Below are 21629 nucleotides of genomic sequence, written 5' to 3'. Positions count from 1 at the left end.
TTCGCAATCTCGCGTTTATCAGTCCTGTTTACCAAGGCTCATGCTCTGTCCTATTTCCTGACCTTTTTTTCTCACTTTTTTAAAAAGAAAATCACACCTCCAAGATCCCCGCCGAATTGCATACCACACTGACTTGAAAATATAATCACCGTTCCTCCACTATCGCTGGGTCAAAATTCTTGAACTCCCTCCCTAACAGCACTCCGGGTGTACCTACACCAGACAGAGTTTAGCTGTTCAAAGCAACAGCTGCATAAAGGGCAATTAGGGATGGGCAAACAAATACTGATCTTGCCAGCAATGCTGACATCTCATGAGTGAAAAATTTAGTTCCCCCAGTCCCCAGATCCATGTCCAGTTAGTGCCCCCAGTTTTATGGCCAATTGGTGCCCCTATATCCATGGTCAATGATTTATCCTGTTACGGTGGAATATAGGGGTACAGTAAGAACTTATTGAAAGGGAATGGACTACTTAAAATATCCAAGCAGCCAGTGCCTGCAAGTACATGAACAGTTAACAGTTAAAGGCCAGGCTGGACAGAGAGGAATCTGAACCTTGCACACCCTCAATGCCTGTGATTATCAGCAAGGCCAGGCCGAACAGAGAGGAATGCAAATATGATAGTTTGGGTGTCTTAGGAGTCAGCCTTAGGTTGAACAACAACCAAGATTGGGTATGTTTATAGCAGATAAGGAAAGAACAGATGGTCCTAGTGGAGATAGGAGGGAAGGTCTCTGCCGGGGTGAAGGTAGGGACAGATGATGCCTGTACCTTTGTACCTTTATTACCAGAGAGATGACTGTTTAATGTAAACCTATATGCTGACGAGATCGGAATCTGGAGAATGTTCTTGTACGTGACCAATAATGTAAAAATATGGTGAACATTTGTAGTTTAGCAGAGTACTGTCTCAAGCTGTATTAAGATGGTGCGCTCCTCGCAATTGCTCGAATAAACAATCGAAACCTGTACCTGAGACTCCTGTGGTCCATTTGTCAAAGTGACCACAACAGTTTGGCGTAGTCGGCAGGATACTCAGATCGGATCCTTGGGACGGCTCTGCAAAGTGGGTGGGTATATTTCATTTACCACCCGCAGTTAGCGCAGTAAGCCTACCCGAGAACAGTCCGGTCGAGTATCAAAGGATCAGGAGGAGGACTCAGGACAGGAGATAGGAGGCACCGGGGTAGGAGGGGGAGCCGCGGAGGCGGGCTAGCGGTAACGAAGCCGCGCAGGGAGGCCAGACCACTACCGAAATAGGAGGCGGAGCTGTACTGGCGGGTTACGGTTTGAAATATAACCATAACCGAAGCCACGCAGGAAGGCCAGACCCCAGTTAAGAGGAGGCAGAGCTGTGCTGGCAGGTTACAGTTTGAAATAAACCTTAGCCGAAGCCGCGCAGGAAGGCCAGACCCCAGAGAAATAAGTGAAACCGCACATACCGCAAGTAACTAAGTTATTAGGTCCGTGCGAACGTACCGCACAGAGATAGATGGGAATAAGAACAGAATGCTGTCACGGAAACAGAATAGTGCTATGGAACTCAACTGGGGAACTGCGGACTCTATTACGAGGTTCATAGCAGAACAACAGTCAAGACTAATCACAAGAATGCAGAAGGGGGGGGTGGAATCCACAGGGAACCCCCGGAGAACAAAAACAGTGGTGGGTAGAGCAGAAAAAGGATAAGGAAAAGAAAGAGGTGATGGTTATTATTACCTTGTACCTGCAGTTGTGTAGACGGGTTAATACTAAGCTTCAGTCGATTAGAGAGAGAGAGAGACAAAGTCAGATCCAGGGCACATCAGAGCAGTGGCGGCAGCAGCTTGTAGTGATACTGATCAAGAGGAGGAGAGCTCCGAAGGAGATACCTATGATGGAGTTGGGACAAAACCGCCCTCATACAAACCAACCGCCCCCACTGTGCCCGTTGAATCTCATGGCCCCTATGGCAGTAACCGTTAGGAAAAGTAAAGTCAGGAAAGGCGAATTAAAAACCGAAGGGAGAAAGGGGGCTGAGGAATGGGGAGAGGATGAGAAGACTGAGAGGGTTACCGAGAAGGTCAAGCACGTACCGTTCGGCCCAGGGGAGAAGCAGGTTTTGCTTAAAGAACTGCCAAGACTTAAAACTCGGCATAACAACCCAGATTTTTGGACCAAACTGCGGGAAATGCAAGATTTCGATGCAATGCACCCCCTTGATACCCACATACTGGTGAAGGCTAAATGCTCAGGGGATATCTGGGGAAGATTACCCCTGCAGTTTAGAAGTGGAGACTGGGCGAAACCTGGGGATGTCCCAGATCGGGAGAAGGCAACAGCCCTGCACAGGGACTTTGAGGAGGCACTTAAGGAAGCCTTGGGGGAGCGAGAGACGAATTGGGGGTGTATAACGTCCGTAGTACAGAAGAAGGGTGAGTCCGTAATGGACTATGCAGAGCGGAAGTGGGAGACGTATGTACAGTTTTCATGACAACTGCATCCCGTGCAGGATGATGAGATTTTCCTTAAAATGTGGAAGGATGATTGGGACCCGAAAGGTCAGCTACTGAATTTTCTGTAACTTAAAAAAAATGAATTGATTCAAGTTACAAGAGCTGCTTGTGCTGAAGAGAGAGAGAGAGAAAGAGAGAAAAGGGGGGTACCCCTCAGGGAGTTAATAAACACTGACAGGCAGTAGCAGGGGAAATGTGAGCTTTCGTCAGTTTGAAGGTCCCTATAGGTGGAGCCTTCAAGATCCCTTTATTTCCCCCACTGCTATTTGAAGTTTCATTTAGAATATGAGAATTTTAAGTTGTTAAGTTAAGGATACAGGAATATAAATACATACCTCCAAATATATGTTTGTTTGTGTGCAAGGGAGCATTCGTACGTGAGCTTTAATGTGCTTTCTTCCTTAATTGTCATTTGTGTGTGTAGTTCAGCACTTTAGGGTTGAAAGCCCCATGTTAGATTAAAGGAAAAGTATACTAAAACATTCAAAAGTTTTGAGTATAAGGTTTCAGTTGAGATTTCTGGCAAAAAAAATCACAATTTGAAGGTATCATAAAGCTAAACAGGGTTAGATGAACCAATCCTTGTACCACCCCTTGCAGACTAGCATCACCAGCTTCCAAGCTGATTGGGATTGCTACATACAAGTTGCATTAACTCAGACGAGTTAGTATTCTAAAATTCTGAGGGGAAAAATTACCTGAAGCTCAAGGGATTCTAGGAAAACCAAAAGGCATAAACACATGGTCTAGGTGGTTCCAATGGATAAAAATGGGTTTCTTTTGAAGAGATGAGTTAAATATGAAAAGAAATCTGCATCCCAACAGCACTGTTATTTGAACTTGGGACAAGGCTTGAGGTGTAAAGTGCAGTGTAGTTTATCACAGAATCACAGTGCAGAAGAGACTGCACCGACACGTGAGAAACACCTGACCTACTTACTTAATCTCATTTACCAGCACTTGACCCATAGCCTTGAATGTTATGACGTGCCAAGTGCTCATCCAGGTAATTTTTAAATGATATGAGGCAACCCGCCTCCATCACCCTCCCAGGCAGTGCATTCCATACCGTCACCACCCTCTAGGTAAAAAAGTTTTTCCTCACATCCCCCCTAAACTCCTGCCCCTCACCTTGAACTTATGCTCCCTTGTGACTGACCCTTCAACTAAGGGGAACAGCTGCTCCCTATCCACTCTGTCCATGCCACTCATAATCTTGTACACCTCGATCAGGTCGCCCCTCAGTCTTCTCTGCTCTAACAAAAACAACACAAGTCTATCCAACCTCTCTTCATAACTTAAGTGTTTCATCCCAGGCAACATCCTGGTGAATCTCCTCTGCACCCCCTCCAGTGCAATCACATCCTTCCTATAATGTGGCGACCAGAACTGCACACAGTACTCCAGCTGTGGCCTCACCAACGTTCTATACAACTCCAACATGACCTCCCTACTTTTGTAATCTATGCCTCGATTGATAAAGGCAAGTGTCCCATATGCCTTTTTCACCACCCCACTAACATGCCCCTCTGCCTTCAGAGATCTATGGACACACACGCCAAGGTCCCTTTGTTCCTCAGAACTTCCTAGTGCCATGCCGTTCATTGAATACTTCCTTGTCAAATTACTCCTTCCAAAGTGTATCACCTCACACTTTTCAGGGTTAAATTCCATCTGCCACTTTTCTGCCCATTTGACCATCCCTTCTATATCTTCCTGTAGCTCAAGACACTCAACCTCACTGTTAACTACCCGGCCAATCTTTGTGTCATCCGCAAACTTATTAATCCTACCCCCCACATAGTCATCTATGTTGCTTAAATAAATGACAAATAATAGGGGACCGAGCACAGATCCCTGAGGTACGCCACTGGACGCTGGCTTCCAGTCACTAAAGCATCCTTCTGTCATCACCCTCTGCCTCCTACAACTAAGCCAATTTTGAATCCATCTATCAAATTACCTTGTATCCCATGTGCCTTTGCCTTCTTTATAAGTCTCCCATGTGGGACCGTGTCAAAGGCTTTGCTGAAATCCATATAAACTACATCAACTGCACTACCTTCATCTACACACCTGGTCACCTCCTCAAAAAATTCAATCAAATTTGTTAGGCATAACCTCCCTCTGACAAAGCCATGCTGACTTTCCCTGATCAAACCTTGCCTCTCCAAGTGGAGATAGATACTCTCCTTCAGAACTTTCTCCAACAGTTTCCCTACCACTGACGTGAGACTCACTGGCCTGTAGTTCCCTGGCTTATCTCTACAGCCCTTCTTAAATAGCAGAACCACATTAGCTGTTCTCCAGTCCTCTGGCACCTCCCCCGTAGCCAGAGAGGAATAAAAAATTCGGATCCGAGCCCCTGCGATCTCCTCCGTTGCCTCCCTCAGCAGCCTGGGTCACAAATCATCTGGACCTGGATATTTGTCCACTTTTAAGCCTGCCAACACCTCCAATACCTTGTCACTCCCTATATCATTTTGCTTAAGAACCTCGCAGTCTCTCTCCCCGAGTTCGATACCTTCATCCTCCATCTCTTGGGTGAAGACAGACGTGAAGTATTCATTCAACACTCTAGCGATGTCCTCTGGCTCTACCCATAGATTGCCCCCTTGGTCCCTTATGGGCCCTACTCTTTCCCTGGTTATCCTCTTCCCATTGATATACTTATAGAATATCTTGGGATTTTCCCTACTTTTACCAGCCAGAGCTTTCTCATATCCCCTCTTTGCTCTCCTAATTGCTTTCTTAAGCTCCACCCTGTGGAGCTTTCTGTGCTCCACTAATGCCTCTGCTGATTTGCTTCCCTTGTACCTGCTAAAAGCCTCTCTTTTCCTTCTCATCGTAACCTGAATATCTCTGGTCATCCATGGTTCTCTGGGCTTGTTACTCCTTCCTATCACCCTAGAGGGAACATGTTGAGCCTGTACCCTGCCCATTTCCTTTTTGAACACCCCCCACTGTTCCTCTGTAGATTTCCCCACAAGTAACTATTCCCAGTCTACCTTGGCCAGATCCTGCCTTATTTTACTAAAATCCACTCTCCCCCAATCCAAAACATTTTTTTGCAACTTGTTTAGAAGATTACTTTTGAATCACTAGGATGCTATCTAAGATAAAGAATGTGTTGATAAACATACGGGAATTATAACTTGGATACAAATCAATACACATAAGAAAGAGGTAGTTTTAATTTTGATAGTGTAAATTACATTTCTTACAAAGTTTAAAATTTGAGGTTTGGTTCCTGATAATTTCTCAAAAGGGAATTTTCATTTTAAAAGGTTTGACCACAATTGGTACTGATTCAAATGCTGCAAGCTTTTGTATTTGTAAGTCTGTTCCCAAAATATGAAGCTAAGCTCAAGACCTTGACAAAGTTTGGCAGAAATCCAATTTTTGGCCGAGTTAATGAATCTGGGATAATTCTAAAAGGAACGGGTCAGACACAATTTAGTGGGTTACTTTTGAGACAAAAAAATGTTGTTTGAGAAGATGATAAGGAACATGTCAGTGCCTGTTGTCTGTTTTTAAAACTGTTATGAGAATATTTTATTTATTTTAAAGTCTCTGCAGGCAACCTGAACAAGGTAAGATGGTTGCTGTTGCATGTGTAAAATGTTATGAGGCAAATAGGAGAAAGAGCTAGGGAAAGAGGACACAACATACAAACTTTTTTAAGGGAAGTGAATTTGATAATCTGGCCATCAACTGAGACATTGGAAATGCACAGGGGGAGATAAGCAAGGATCTAGAGACAGAGATCCTCATTGACATGGAATAGTTAATACGGCCTAAAGAGCAAGGAAACATAAACGATCAAGACAATAGTGAAACTGACATCAAGAGAATCTTAGGATGATCATGGTCAGGGAAAAAAAACTTAGAGGTAAAACTATGAGGAATCTGTAGTTCAGGAATTTAAATGTAAGGAGAAATAATACTTAACAACAATTTACCACAAGATGGGGATACAGGTAAAGGGAAAGCTGGGAAAAGGCTAAATAGATGTATTACTGATTGTATTAATGTGCCTGCAAGCTACAAAAAGTCACAGGATTAACACTATGATGACAGACAGAGTTAAGCAGCTCCCAGGGAGAACCGTCACTGGAAGTGAAGATACTGAGCCATTGAAAGATAGGATAAGAAGGTGCATTGTAGAGTTGTGTCGGCAATTTAAGGAATTGAGGTCCAACGTGGGACAGCAGCAGGAGACAGTAGATTGGAAGGAGTGGAGGGTGCCTATCCAGATGGATTCAGATCAGGGAACTCATTTCACAGGAAGAGTCATTAAAGAAATGTATACATTTAAATATAAACAGAAATTCCACATTCCCTACCAGCCACAGAGCTCGGGGATGGTGGAAAGGATGAACTGAACTTTAAAAAAAACATCAATCACAAAAGCAATTCAAGAGACAGGGAGCAGCCCAATGCTCTAATGCACCTTAGGGCTACCCCAAGCAGACCGCCGGGTTCATCCCATTTGAAATAATGACAAGGAGAGCAATGCAGTAATCCAAGGGAATCATAGTAGGAGTGGGAGATGTAGGACTACTAAAAGGAAGGATGCGAGACTACGTGAGGGAAATAAGTTAAGGAAGGGAGTCAGAGACCGACAGGTGATTAAGGATATGGAAACAGGCAAATCCAAAGAGCAACATTGGACCCCCGCCCCCCGCAAGTTGGGAATAAGGTGATGGTCAAGGTGAGCCCGGAGCGAACAGGCATGTACCATACGAGGTAATTATGACAGGAGATACATGCGCACTTGTAGATATGAAAACGGGAAGTAAATGGAGGCATTACACACAGTTAAAGATACATGACAATTGACCAAGCGGTAACCCAGAGAACGGGAGCCGATGTTAATGTCTCCACAGATCTACGATCCTGGGCGTGGGCGTATCAGTACTGGCAACAAGGTCAGGGATCATCACTGCTCGTCCCACACCGCAGGAGGAACTTTGGTACAGCACGGACAGTGCCGAATGCGACACGCCACGGGGAATGATAAATGTAACAGTAGGAGAACAAGTGCTCTTGGATTGTAGTAAGGGTTTGCTTCACATCGGGCACGAGCTGGTGAGAGGTTGGTGGGGGCTGCATGCAAAAGTTGGCACTTATGTTAAATTCCCAAATCTAACTACTGTGTGTTTTAAGCATAAGGATTGGGAAGAGCAGTTTGACTTTGACTGTGGGTCAGGGAGCCATGTTTATGTAGCGTGTTTAACAACGTACAAGACCATTACTCATTCTCATGTTGGGGATTCTAAATGGAGCATTTGTAGCCCAAATGATAACGTTATACCGACTTGTGGAAACAGTGACAAAAGATGGATGTGGGAGGTCCATCCAAAGGAGAGTACCACTACCCAGCCACCACCCACGACTACCCCCACACATCCAGGGCCAACAAATGGTCTCGTATTGATCAATCAAAATAAAGTCCTATATGATGACGTACACCATGAGCTGGTACCCATAGTCTTGAATATATCCGGTGTCCCAGTGGTGCCCAACCCACACCCAAGCACTTTATACAGCTCTGACGAGGCAGTTGATGGATGAAGCGGCCCAGTTTAATGGCGGGATGCGATCAGGCCCAGAGGGGGACCGAGCTAAGCACAGTCTGATAAATGACACTGCCACCATATTCAATACAGGAACATCAATAGTTAATTCCATCGACCTAGCAACTGTAGATCAGAAGGTCTGTACCCTGAGCTTTAAGCTTAAGGAGATTTTAGAGCGGGGACAGGGAATTCATAACACCCAATTAAATACAGGCCAGGACATGACATGGTTAATCCAAAGCCTGGCTACTGTGCTTGAAAGTCACGCAGGGACCCATCAACAAACTGATCGAAATAGGGAAAAATATTTCAGACGAAGCGAGCAGAAACGATGTTTGTGGCACCTATGGATCTTGGGCACTAGAACAAGCCCGAGAGAATTTAAGACAGATTAATGAAGGGGTAGTTCCTTTATGGGTAACTAATGAGCAGTTATTGAATCTCTCACGACATAAGGATCATGACTTGACCGGTTGCCAGCTCAGAGGTTTAACACGCGTATATAGAATGAATGTTGAATGTATAGTGAATGGTAATATGCTAATAGGCATTGTATTAGTAATACCTGTCATACCTATGTCAACACCCGGCAGGACATTATATAGAGTAAAAAATATTGGAGTTATACGAGGGGATTACTATATTGAGTACTACGATATTCCACCATATGCAGTGGACGTAGAAGGGAATATAGATAGCACCACATTAGAAGAGTGTAGGATAGAGGCCATCGCAGTAGTATGCACACCTAATATATGAGACAGATTAAGCTAAGTGCTGATTTAAAGCAGCAACAAACTGTACAATGGAAACTATATGGGCTGCAAAAGAACCGACCCATGTTGCATATTCAGGGAATGGGAGATATTGTATCACCATGTGGCAGGAAAGAATCCAGTATGGGAGTAACCGGATATGCCCCATCTACAAACATTCAGTGTGCCTACACCCACAGGTGCCAGCAAGGGTGGGGAAGGTGGAACTGGCTGAAATATACAAGAGAGGAACGACTACTATTCAGGTTATGGAAAGCCTTAAGGATAACCTGACACATTATCTGAACCAGTTCTCCTACAAAATTCCCTTATTACCAGAGCACCTCACCGTGATTCGGTGACAGGCTCAACAGGTATATAGAACTTACTATACACTGCAACGACAGGTTAGAGCCTTAAAAGAGGATATCGAACAAATAGATTCTTCCACATGGTGGGAGGACCTATGGAATTGGGGCTCGAACATACAGATACGCCCCTAGATTCGGATTATCTCCCATGCCCTAGTCATACTTCAGCTGATATTGGTTAGGTATCTAACAGACTTGATTTATCGCACCCGGAAGTCACAAAGAAGGTGGCGCTGAGGGAGTTTTAGGAGGTGGAGAAGGAATTTGGTAAGTCAGAGGTTCAAAGTAAAGGACCAGATGATACAGATGGTCTGAACAGTACCCTTTACGTGCCAAAGCTGGATACCTGGCCAGTATCAATGGGTGGCGGTGCGTAAAGAGGGCGGACAGTACCACTGTAGTTGGCTACGTTGGGCTAGGCCAAGGGCCAAATGGGGGGACTGTTAGAGGGGAATATAGGGGTACAGTAAGAACTTATTGAAAGGGAATGGACTACTTAAAATATCCAAGCAGCCAGTGCCTGCAAGTTCATGAACAGTTAACAGTTAAAGGCCAGGCTGGACAGAGAGGAATCTGAACCTTGCACACCCTCAATACCTGTGATTATCAGCAAGGCCAGGCCGAACAGAGAGGAATGCAAATATGATAGTTTGGGTGTCTTAGGAGTCAGCCTTAGATTGAACAACAACCAAGATTGGGTGTGTTTATAGCAGATAAGGAAAGAACAGATGGTCCTAGTGGAGATAGGAGAGAAGGTCTCCGCCGGGGTGAAGGTAGGGACAGATGATGCCTGTACCTTTGTATCTTTATTACCAGAGAGATGACTGTTTAATGTAAACCCACATGCTGATGAGATCGGAATCTGAAGAATGTTCTTGTACATGACCAATAATGTATAAATATGGTGAACACTTATAGTTTAGCAGAGTACTGTCTCAAGCTGCATTGAGATGGTGCTCTCCTTGCAATTTCTCGAATAAACGATCGAAACCTGTACCTGAGACTCCTGTGGTCCGTTTGTCAAAGTGACCACAACAACCCCAAATCCATTGCAGCCCCATCCTAGATCCATGTCCAGTTAGTGCCCCCAGTTTAATGGCTAATTGGTGCCGCTACATCCATGGTCAATGATTGACCCCAAATTCATTGTAGCCCCATCCCAGATCCATGTCCAATTAGTGCCCCAGTTTAATGGCCCTTTAGTTTTCCCATGTTAAGTTAGTGCCCTCACATCCAAGGATCAGTTCCAGCCCATTTCTCCAGGAAGGTTTAGACCATGGCCATGTACAACCTGCAGTAATGTGCACAAAGCCCTCAGGTTCCTTGAACCGATTAAACCTTTGCCATAACAAAAACAGAAACAGAAATACCTGGAAAAACTCAGCAGGTCTGGCAGCATCGGCGGAGGAGAGCACAGTTGACGTTTCGAGTCCTCATGACCCTTCAACAGAACTAAGTAAAAATAGGAAAGGGGTGAAATATAAGCTGGCTTAAGGGTGGGGGGAGGGTTGTTGGAACAAGCAGCCAGTAATAGGTGGAGATAACCAAAAGAAGTCACAGACAAAAGGACAAAGAGGTGTTGAAAGTGGTGATATTATCTAAAGGAATGTGCTAATTAAGAGTGGAAAGCAGGACAGACGAGGTACAGATAGCTCTAGTGGGGGTGGGGGAATACTAAAAGTGCTAAAAGGTAGAGATAAACAATGGGTGGAAATACATTTAAAAATAATGGAAATAGGTGGGAAAAGAAAAATCTATATAAATTATTGGAAAAAACAAAAAGGAGGGGGAAGAAATGGAAAGGGGGTGGGGATGGAGGAGAGAGTTCAAGATCTAAAATTGTTGAACTCAATATTCAGTCTGGAAGGCTGGAGGAACAGCACCTCATCTTCCAACTAGGCAGTTTACAGCCTTCCGGACTGAATATTGAGTTCAACAATTTTAGATCTTGAACTCTCTCCTCCATCCCCACCCCCTTTCCATTTCTTCCCCCTCCTTTTTGTTTTTTCCAATAATTTATATAGATTTTTCTTTTCCCACCTATTTCCATTATTTTTAAATGTATTTCCACCCATTGTTTATCTCTACCTTTTAGCACCTTTAGTATTCCCCCACCCCCACTAGAGCTATCTGTACCTTACCTGTCCTGCTTTCCACTCTTAATTAGCACATTCCTTTAGATAATATCACCACCTTCAATACTTCTTTGTCCTTTTGTCTGTGACTTCTTTTGGTTATCTCCACCTATCACTGGCTGCATGTCCCAACAACCCCCCACCCCCTTAAACCAGCTTATATTTCACCCCTTTCCTATTTTTACTTAGTTCTGTTGAAGGGTCATGAGGACTCGAAACGTCAACTGTGCTCTCCTCCGCCGATGCTGCCAGACCTGCTGAGTTTTTCCAGGTATTTCTGTTTCTGTTTTTGTTTTGGATTTCCAGCTTCCGCAGTTTTTTGCTTTTATATTTTTAAACCTTTGCCATATCTAGGCTGAGGAAATCTTTTTGCGTTTCAGCCCTGAAAAGGTTGCTTCCTCTGCCCATTCTCAGCTTCATCAACAAAACCACATTTTGAACACCTTTTACATTTGACGAAATCTGTTGCAAATCTCTGCAACAATCAGAAGCCCCACTTTCACAGTCACCTTCTGTCGGCTGGTGGTGTGTTGCAACTGGGTGTCACTGGCAGGGGTGGAATAGGAAGCTGGAACATTGCACTGGCATAGATAGTGTAGGGGTCTGCGGTGAGTATAGAATAAAGTATAGATAGTGTAGGGGTCTGCGGTGAGTATAGAATAAAGTATAGATAGTGTAGGGGTCTGCGGGTGAGTATAGAACAAAGTATAGATAGTGTAGGGGTCTACGGGTGAGTATAGAACAAAGTATAGATAGTGTAGGGGTCTGCGGGTGAGTATAGAACAAAGTATAGATAGTGTAGGGGTCTGCGGTGAGTATAGAATAAAGTATAGATAGTGTAGGGGTCTGCGGGTGAGTATAGAACAAAGTATAGATAGTGTAGGGGTCTGCGGGTGAGTATAGAATAAAGAAGACAACTTAAAAATTCATAACCTTACGTCAGACTTGATGATTAAAAAAGATTTTTTGCTCCAGAATATACTGAGCAGATTTCCAGTTATAATAGCTAATTCTGCTCCTGATATGGACCTGGGGTTAATGTTGAAATTTGCTGATGACCTTGAGCTGGCATACATGTCAAATCGTGACAGACTGCAGGAGAACATGGTTAAGCTTGCAGAGTGGACAGATAGAGCTCACTGTAAAAACATGTGAATTAAGAGTAGAGAAAAACACCTCAAATGGTAATACTCTCAATGAAGAGCAAAGGGATATTCGTGTAAGGTGTCAGCACAAGCACATCATGCCGTGGAGAGACAAATGAAAGCCTTGGGTGGAATTTTACGCCTGCGGGATTTTACAGCAACCATAATGGAGTTTAGCTTTAGGCATTTCACGTCCCCACCCCCACCGCAATGGGGCCATAAAAGTCTGGCCCTTGATTTTGTATCTAGAGTAAAACTTGTACAGGACCTCAGGTTGCACAGGATCTTAGGTTGCACGGGACCTCGGGTTGCACGGGACCTCGGGTTGCACGGGACCTCGGGTTGCACGGGACCTCGGGTTGCACGGGACCTCGGGTTGCACGGGACCTCGGGTTGCACGGGACCTCGGGTTGCACGGGACCTCGGGTTGCACGGGACCTCGGGTTGCACGGGACCTCGGGTTGCACGGGAGCCCAGGTTGCAGTTGGAGTATTGTGACAGTCTTGGGCATTCTATCATTTAAAGGATATTCATTAAATGGAAAAGCTGCAGTTCATTTAACAATAGTACAGCCAGGGTTGAGAGGATTACAAAAGCAAATTACTGCAGATGCTGGAGATCTGAAATAAAAGAAGAAAGTGCTGGAAATACCCAGCAGGCCAAGCAGCATCGGTGGAGAGAGGAACAAGAGTTAAATGGGCAGGATTTTCCCTGTGGGTTTCTGAACCCCCTCATCAGGCTCAAATGGAGGTCAGAAAGCCCACACTGTGTGGAAAGCAGTCACTCGTTAATGGCCAGAGGGTGGGCTCCCTGTCCTCTGACCCTCCAGCTCTGAGAGCCCATCAGAGGCATGAAAGCAGCAGAGGACATGCAGGTGGGTGAGAGAGCGAAATGGGGCTGTCTTCTCTCCAACTTCTTTAAAGTTTAAATTATAAAATGGCTTTTGCAGCCAAACCACCCCAGAAGGAAAAACAGTTCGGACCAGTACTCTTATTTCCCAGCTTATACTGTTTTCCCTTCTGGGACCACTGTGGGTGGGTTTGGGGGTGGAGGGGTGGTGGCGTTGGGGAGCACCTCTCCAGGCAGGGCTGCTGCTACACCCAGACAGAGAGGGATGGCCTCCTAGCCTGCATCCGACGCTGGCTCCAACCTAGTCTGCCATCAGGAGGCCACCTTCAGGCTGTTAAACTGGCCCCTGCTGCCTGCAGGAAGACGGAGGCTGACTGGAAAATTCCCCTAAAGGTCATGTCCATTGTTTCAGGTCTGCGGGTGTGTGTCATCTGATGAAAGGTCACAGGCCTGAAAGGTTAACTCTTGTTACTCTCCCCAGCGGCTCCACCAGGCATGCTGGGTATTTCCAGCATTTTCTGCTTTTATTTGAGGGGATTACAGTTACGAAGACAGGCTTGAGAAGTTAAGGGTGGTTTTATTGGAGCTGAGGTGATGTTCAGGAGCATGAAGAGTTATTGTTAAGGGACCGAGAGCAAGTGAAGGTTTCATTTCGTACTAATAAATGCTGGCCCAGCCAGAGAAGCCCATACCCCATGTACGAACTTTAAAAACCCCTAAGGCAGTCTTGACAGAGGTCACAAACAACTTAATCAAGGTTAAATAATACATTGATCAGATTTAAATCTGAACTTTCTAACAAATTCATGCACGTTTACAGACAGATGCATCTATCGCAGAGACACAACAGATGCATTCCATGCTTTGCTTACCCTAAACACCAGCCTTCTCGACCTTGAGACCCTGACAAACTTTGAGAGAGCCTGGAACTTCTTAAGAGATACTGGTATGAGCTTGTGATAAAGTGAAGTAATTAAAAAGACTTTCAAATTGTGAAGACGCAACTTAAGCTCAGAAGACGATGACATACAAGTTGAGCTCAATGGCAGTAACGTGACCTCCAACAGCTAAGCACCACCATGCGTTGTCTGTGAGTATGTCCATATAACCTTTATTAAATGGGTAGGTGTTTTGACTCTAGAGCTTTCATTTCTGGCGTGTAGGTAAAGGCTGCAGCCTCTGTCTCACTGATGCATTGTTTCCATTGCTTGCTGATAAGTACATCAAGCACAAATTCAAGATAATCACAACACAAATTACACGGAAGGCCAGGCAAAAATTTCTTTACGCAAAAGGACGATTATAATTTATGCCATATAGTTTGTTTTTTTTGATTCATTTATGGGATGAGAGCATTGCTGGCTAGGCCAGCATTTGCTGCCCATCCCTGATCGCCTTTGAGAAGGCAGTGGTGTGAGCCTCTTTCTTGAACCACTGCAGTCCACGTGGTGTAGGTGCACCCACAGTGCTGTTGGTTTCTCAAAGAAAGAGGAATATTTAAGGTTGTGAAAAGCATCAGGAGAGCGGAATTAGGTTAGGTGTCTCATGGATAAAACAGAGACAGATCTAACAGGTGAAATTTCTGCACTGGAATATTGTATTCTATCAATTAGCTTCCTCGAAATAGAGCTGGATAAATATTTATAATTTCGATGTTGCTGCATTCCTTACCTTTCCAATAACGTTCCGAATGCTGAAGTATTTCTCAGTTGGGTCTCCTGCTTCTGACAGAGGGGCATCATAATCATAGCTTGTTGGCTGTGGCAAATAGGGAGAGTTTGCTCCTAAAGCAACAAAAATAAAATGTGTTCAAAAACAAATCCAAAACACCTTTTTTTTTTCACAAATCTCCCATGCTGCTTCTGCTAATCATAATACTTATAAGACCAAGATACAAAGTGAGAGGATCAATAAATTGGGTCGATATCCTCTAGTGGGCATAGTGGTATTGTCACGAGACTCGTAATCGAGGGACCCAGGGGAATGCTCTGGGGACCCAGGTTCAAATCCCACTATGGCAGATGGTGAAATTTGAATTCAATAAAAAATATGGAATTTAAAAGTCTAATGATGGCCATGAAACCATTGTCAGCTGCCATAAGAACCCATTTGGTTCACTAATGCCCTTTAGAGAAGGAAATCTGCCGTCCTTACCTGGACTGACCTACACGTGACTCCAGACCCACAGCAATATGGTTGACTCTTAAATGCCCTCTGAAATAACCTAGCAAGCCAGTCAGTTCTCGAGGTCAATTTAGGGATGGGCCTAGGCCACGATGCCCCCCATCCAATGAATAAAAAAAAAAATTAGAAGGATGAGAGGTGATCTCATTGGAACAGCCAAGATTCTGAAAGGGTTTGACAGGATGGACACTGAGAGGCTGTTTCCCACTGGCCAGGGAATCTATAACATGGGGTCACAGTCTCAGCATAAGGGGACAATCATTTAGGGCTGAGATGAGAGAAATTACTTCACTCAAAGGGATGTGAATCGTTGGAATTCTCTACCAAAGTGAGTTGTGAATGCTTCAACATTGAATGCATTTAAGTCTGATCTGTGGTTCCTCAGAGTTAAGATATATGGGGAGCAGGCGGGAAATGAAGATGAGGCTTAAGTTCAGCTGTGAACGTACTAAATGGTGGAACAGGCTTGTTGGGCCAGATCATCTACTCCTGCTCATATTTCTTATGTTCTTATGTAAGGCATGCAACAGAGCCAGGTTATAGTCAATGAAGTACTTTTCAAGTGTAGTCACTGTTGTAAAGTAGGAAAAGTGGCAGCCAATTTGCACACAGCAAGCTCCCACAAACAGCAATGTGATAAGGACCAAGTAATCTGTTTTTTGCAATGCTGATTGAGGGATAAATAATGGTCAGGACACTAGGGATAACTCCTCTGCTCTTCTCCGAAATAGTGCTATGGGATTTTTTACATTCACTTGAGCAGGCAAATGGGGCCTTGGTTTAACATCTCATCCAAAAGACATCACCTGCGACAGCGCAGAACTCTGTGCCGCACTGGAGTTTCAGTCTTGACTTTAATGTTTAAGTCCTGGAGTGGGACTTGAACCTAGAACCTTGCAGCTTAGAGAGTGTTACCAACTGAGCCACGGCTGGCACTAAACAGTCTGTTAATTTAGCAACTGTGGAGAAGTCCAGGGAGGTAGTGGTGAAATAGAGCTGTGTGTCGTCAACATACGTGTGAAAACTGCCATTGTGTTTTCAAATGAAGCATGTAGATGGGAAATCGGAGGGAGCCAAGGATAGATCCTTGGGGAACACCAGAGGTAATGGTGTGGGAGCAGGAAGAGAAACTATTGCAAGTGATTCTCTGGCTATGATTAAATTTCGGCTCTTGGATGCCTTTCCAAGTAATTAGTACTGGTAGAATTATTGTTCAACTCATCTTAACACCAGTAATTAGTGATTGGTACTGTGGAACTACAATCTCAATGGTTATCACTAATCCAGTTAAAGTTGTTTATCAGGCTGCCAGTGTTCCAGCAGCATTAAAGTCACTGATAGACTCTCACCATTCCAGTAGCCAAAGTTTGTTCCACCTTCAAACATGTACCTGAAAATATCGAAACAAAGATTAGATTTCAAAAGAGAATTGCAACATTCAGTTTTGGAACATTGGAAAATCATTCAAAAACTCATACTTACATGTTAACATTGGCTCCAAGAGCAAGGATTTCATCCAATGATTTAGCAACAATCTCCTTCTTGATCACAGAATGCTTCTGACCCCAGTGATCCAACCACCCTGTATAAAACTCAGAGTTTACCTAATTTAAATAAAAAGTACCTGATTCATTAACTCAATTTTTGGCCAGTACTATTTACCCTGAAAAAACAGCCCATCTGTAAACGTCAACCACACCTCCCACATTCTACCCTTCCAGCCTCCCAAATTCTATGTTTCGTAAACCTGAGGTCATCCAAAACTCTGTTGCCCCTGTCCTAACTTGTACCAAGTCCCAGCACCCATGTCTTCGCTGGCTGACATGGACTCCCGGTTAAGCAGTAACTAATTTTAAAATTCTCATCCTCATTTTCAACTTAATCCTTGCCACTGACTCTCCAACCGAAGTCATCAGTCTTCCCCCATTCACTACCAAAACCCTTCGTAAAAGATCATCTAGCGGAGAAACGCAACTATATTATGAAATATACCTTTGCTTTTTTTTTAGAAAGTTTTTGTTTAAATGCATATTTTGGAGTTAGAATGAAAAATAGCAGGTGAAAACATTTCAGGAAGCATTTTTTAAAAAGTACGGAACCCAATAGTTAGCCTGTCCAGAGCACTGGCATTTACCATATTATATGTGGAAACATGAATTTATAATGGACAAAGCTGATACAGTTGGTGTGGGAAACACGTGACAACAGAAAGTCAGGTAGCTCAGACAGGAATTGCAAATAGACACCAGGGGGCACGAATTTTAGCACCTGATGGAGACAGGCAGGCATGAAAAATTCACACCACCGGTCGGTGTGCTGGTTTGGCAGCACCATCCTGCCCCATCCCGGCCATTTTCCAGGAGGCGGGATGGAGATTTGGCAGGGCTGCCTGCAAGTGGTGTGTCGCCAATAAGGGCATTAAAGGACCTATCGTCAGAGGCTGACTGGAGTTTTCTAGTCTGCCTGTGGGACTCCTGAGGCGTCAGGAACTAAGCCAATCATCTGGCTTCAGCTGAGGCTACAGGCCGCCCTGTGGCGACCACAGGTATTAAAATATTTTAACATCATTAATAGACAAGGATTAAGTTGAAAGATATTTTCGAGTCTTAGTAGACTCAAGGTTAAGTATGTCAAACCAATGCAGGACAACAATCAATAAAGATAACAGCGTGTTGAGCTAAATGGACAGAACAGAGGGATAAAGTCAGAGGGGGTAATGATCAAAATGTACAGTCCTCTGGTCAGACCTCTGTTTGAATGCTGCATCCAATTCTGGTCACCAAAAGTCAAGTGCTGAATTCTATGGCCAGGATTTTGCCCTCGTCGGTTGACTTCGGCGGGGGCGGGCAGGAGTGGTCGGGAAACCGACCATGATTTCACACTGACGGGCCAGTTAAGGTCCGCCCAGCGTGAAACGTGTGCTACAGCGCTCAGCGCTGCCTGTGTTTTTTTTTGGGGGAGGGGTGGTGGTGGGGGTTGGGGGAGTGGGAGCGGGAGGAGGGCGAGCAGGGAACTTCGCATGTGCGGGCAAGTGTGCGCGCAGGGAAAGCTCCCTGAGGCACAGAGCTGCCTCAGGGAGATGAAGATTTTAAAAATTAAAAATAAAGAATTTTAAAATGTTACAAAACATGACCCCTCGTGTGCCTCTGGTTTCCCTTGGCCAAAGCCCCACAAACAGGTACTCTCAGCAAATCAGGGGTGAGAAACTGCAAGTCAACTGAATGCTGAATCCAAAACAAATTGCCTGAGCACATTAGGTGAATTCATAGAGAGAGATGATCAGGCCAGCTATAGACTGTAAATGAGCAAGATGTTTCTTCTCAAAGCAATTTTGGGACTCTGCAGTGCTCAGGTGCTTCGCAGAGCAATGGGACAGTTGGACAGCTGGTGCAGATCCACTTCAGAGCAAGACTAACAATTCATTAGGTTAAAATATCTTCCTTACTCAGTGAGAAACTTGATTTAGTTTTCCCATTCTGTATACCCTTTTTCAAAAGGTACAATCTCCATCCAGTAAGCCGTATACAAAACACTAATACAATTAACTAATAGCTCCACCAAGTAGCACGCCAGTTTGTTCGAACCATCTCGCTGAATTTGCAGTAAAATCTGACTGGCTGAAAGTGTGTCAGGCGGTTGGTACTCACCATTGGTCCATGAGGTTCTGCATATCTTTGAGCTTTAAATGATTTGGTAACATTCCCACCTGCCAAAAGAGCACAGCATTGTACAAAATGACTTGATTATCTGATCACTTCATGTGGCTCAATGCTTTAAAATTAGAAGTATAATCCCCATTGCTTATGGCAGGCAAGTGCAATTTTCCCACTAAATGCAATGGCCAGTGTAACGTGGTACTGTTATTTTAGCTGTCAGCTGTGGCGCAGTTGGTAGCACTCTCGCCTCTCAGCCTGAAGGTTGTGGGTTCATGTCGCACTCCACGATTTGAGCACAAAAATCAAAACAATGCAGTGCAGTACTGAGAGGGTGCTGCACTGTCAGAGGTGCCATCTTTCAGATGTGACATTAACCAGAGGCCCTGTCTGTCCTCTCAGCTGGATGTAAAAGCTCCCATAGCATTATTTCAATCAACAGCAGGGGAGTTATCCCCACTCTCCATGTCAATACTTATCCCTTAAACAACATCACAAAAAAAACCATATTATCTGACCATTATCACATTGCTTTGAGAGCTTGCTGTGTGCAAATTGACTGCCCCATTTCCTAAATTACAGTTGTGACTACGCTAGTACTTCATTGGCTGTAAAATGCTTTGCAACTTCCTGAGGTGGTGAAAGGCGCTATGTAAATGCAAGTTTTTCTTTTCTTTTAAATCAATGACGAAGGACCAAACAAGTTATTGGTAGAATTTATTATAGCTCAGGACAGAGTTCCTCCCAACACCAGGCAATGCTACTACCAAAGGGGTGAATCAAATAGCCTAAGGCTCTTTTCTGAGCCTCCCACGGTGCCTGTGACAGGGCTGGTTATTGTCTGCAGAGGGGCAGCAAGCTGAGTTTACTGGGAGGCTTTCCTCATGGTCTGAGCAAATAGGAATTTCTCAGCTCCCTATCAATTGTAAGTCATCCTTTCCAGGTCCAGTAACTGCCCATCAGCAGTTCCTCCAGGTTTTCCGCCTGTCGCACAGACTCTGCCGGCACTTTGGGTCAGGGTGATTTCTAAACCCCCCAAGGTATCATCAGCGCTCTCGCAAGCAGATCAGAAGCAGCACTGAACACCACGGCACTGCTTTAAACTCACATCTTGGGCAGTTTTAATCTCTTCTTGCTTTCTACATTTTTGCTTTTGGAAGGTCAGTTATGTGGAGATGAGAAAAGGTGGGATTTTTCCACTTGGAGTGGAGAAAACTAAGGTGAGATTTAATAGAGAGATGTTCAAAATTGAGAAGGGTTTTGATAGAGTAAATAAAGAGCAACCATTTCCACTGGCAGGATAGTTGGTAATAGTTGGCATCCAAATACAATACTCTGCACACAATACTCTGTGATCTTACCAATGTTACACACAGTTTATTATTATTAGTTATTTTATGCTCTAACGCTTCATATATAAAAACTAAAAAACTGCTTTATCCTTTTTTTTATGGCTTTATCTATCTGCTGTCACACTTTCAGGAAATTCAGGAATATTTAAGTCTCCTAGTTCATTAACAACCTTCTGTCTTTCATTAAGTAAATACTCCTATTCCTTGCTTTTCCTTCTATAAACATCACCTCACATTTATCTCTATTAAAATGCTTGTGTCACTTATCTGCCAACTTGTCTAATTTTTTTTCCAAGTCCACCTCACTATTTGTTAAATTCCCTAGTTTCAGGTCACCAGCAGATTTTGTGATTGGGCTCCTTACATCCCGGTCCAGCTCATCAATAGCAAAAAACATGGACACGGCACTGGCCCTTCAGATAAACCCATTCCCATCCCTCCTTCAGTCTGAACAACATGAGGCTGTGGAAATCAATCAGCATAGGATAAAAGATAAGGAAAGTACTTATGGGGTATAAATATTTATGGGGTATAGATAAGATAAATAAATCAAAATAAAGCATAAGTAAACCTAAAACAAAGGAGACTGTGAGAAAGAAGAATGGAGAAAGGGAAGACATGTAACAGCGTAAATAGTGATTGTAATCAAAAATAAATATGTTACTTATACAGGCTTAAATATTACAGAAGGAAAATATCAGTCTTGGCATTGAACAGAGATAAAAACAAAAAACTACTGCGGATGCTGGAAATCCAAAACAAAAACAGAATTACCTGGAAAAACTCAGCAGGTCTGACAGCATCGACGGAGAAGAAAAGAGTTGACGTTTTGAGTCCTCATGACCCGTCCGCAGAACTGAGTAAAGTTAGGAGAGGGGTGAAATATAAGCTGGTTTAAGGGTGGGGGGGGGAGAGAAGTTGGGGGGGAGGGGGGGGTGGCGGGGTGGTTGTAGGGACAAGCAAACAGTGATAGGAGCAGATAATCAAAAGATGTCACAGACAAAGGAACAAAGACGTGTTAAAGGTGGTGATATTATCTAAGAGAATGTGCTAATTAAGAATGGATGGCAGGACACTCAAGGTACAGCTGTAGTGGGGGTGGGGTG

The 21629-nt window shown here is 44.1% G+C and overlaps 1 protein-coding gene across 1 annotated transcript in view; it reads right to left on the bottom strand.

Annotated features, from left to right (window-relative positions):
• Positions 1-21629, bottom strand: part of glb1 (galactosidase, beta 1) — a 126118-nt gene that overhangs the window by 73887 nt on the left and 30602 nt on the right. The window contains exons 7-10 of the mRNA XM_078539510.1: positions 19166-19224; positions 17001-17122; positions 16868-16908; positions 15006-15118 (exon numbers count right to left, since the gene is read on the bottom strand). Coding sequence (XP_078395636.1) covers positions 15006-15118; positions 16868-16908; positions 17001-17122; positions 19166-19224 — 335 coding nt within the window. The remainder of the gene's footprint in view (positions 1-15005; positions 15119-16867; positions 16909-17000; positions 17123-19165; positions 19225-21629) is intronic.

The sequence above is a fragment of the Cetorhinus maximus genome, chromosome 3 (assembly GCF_964194155.1).
Source record: "Cetorhinus maximus chromosome 3, sCetMax3.hap1.1, whole genome shotgun sequence".
Taxonomy (NCBI): Eukaryota; Metazoa; Chordata; class Chondrichthyes; order Lamniformes; family Cetorhinidae; genus Cetorhinus; species Cetorhinus maximus.
Note: the sequence above shows the minus strand (reverse complement) of the source record. Positions and strands in the feature narration are given on the sequence as shown.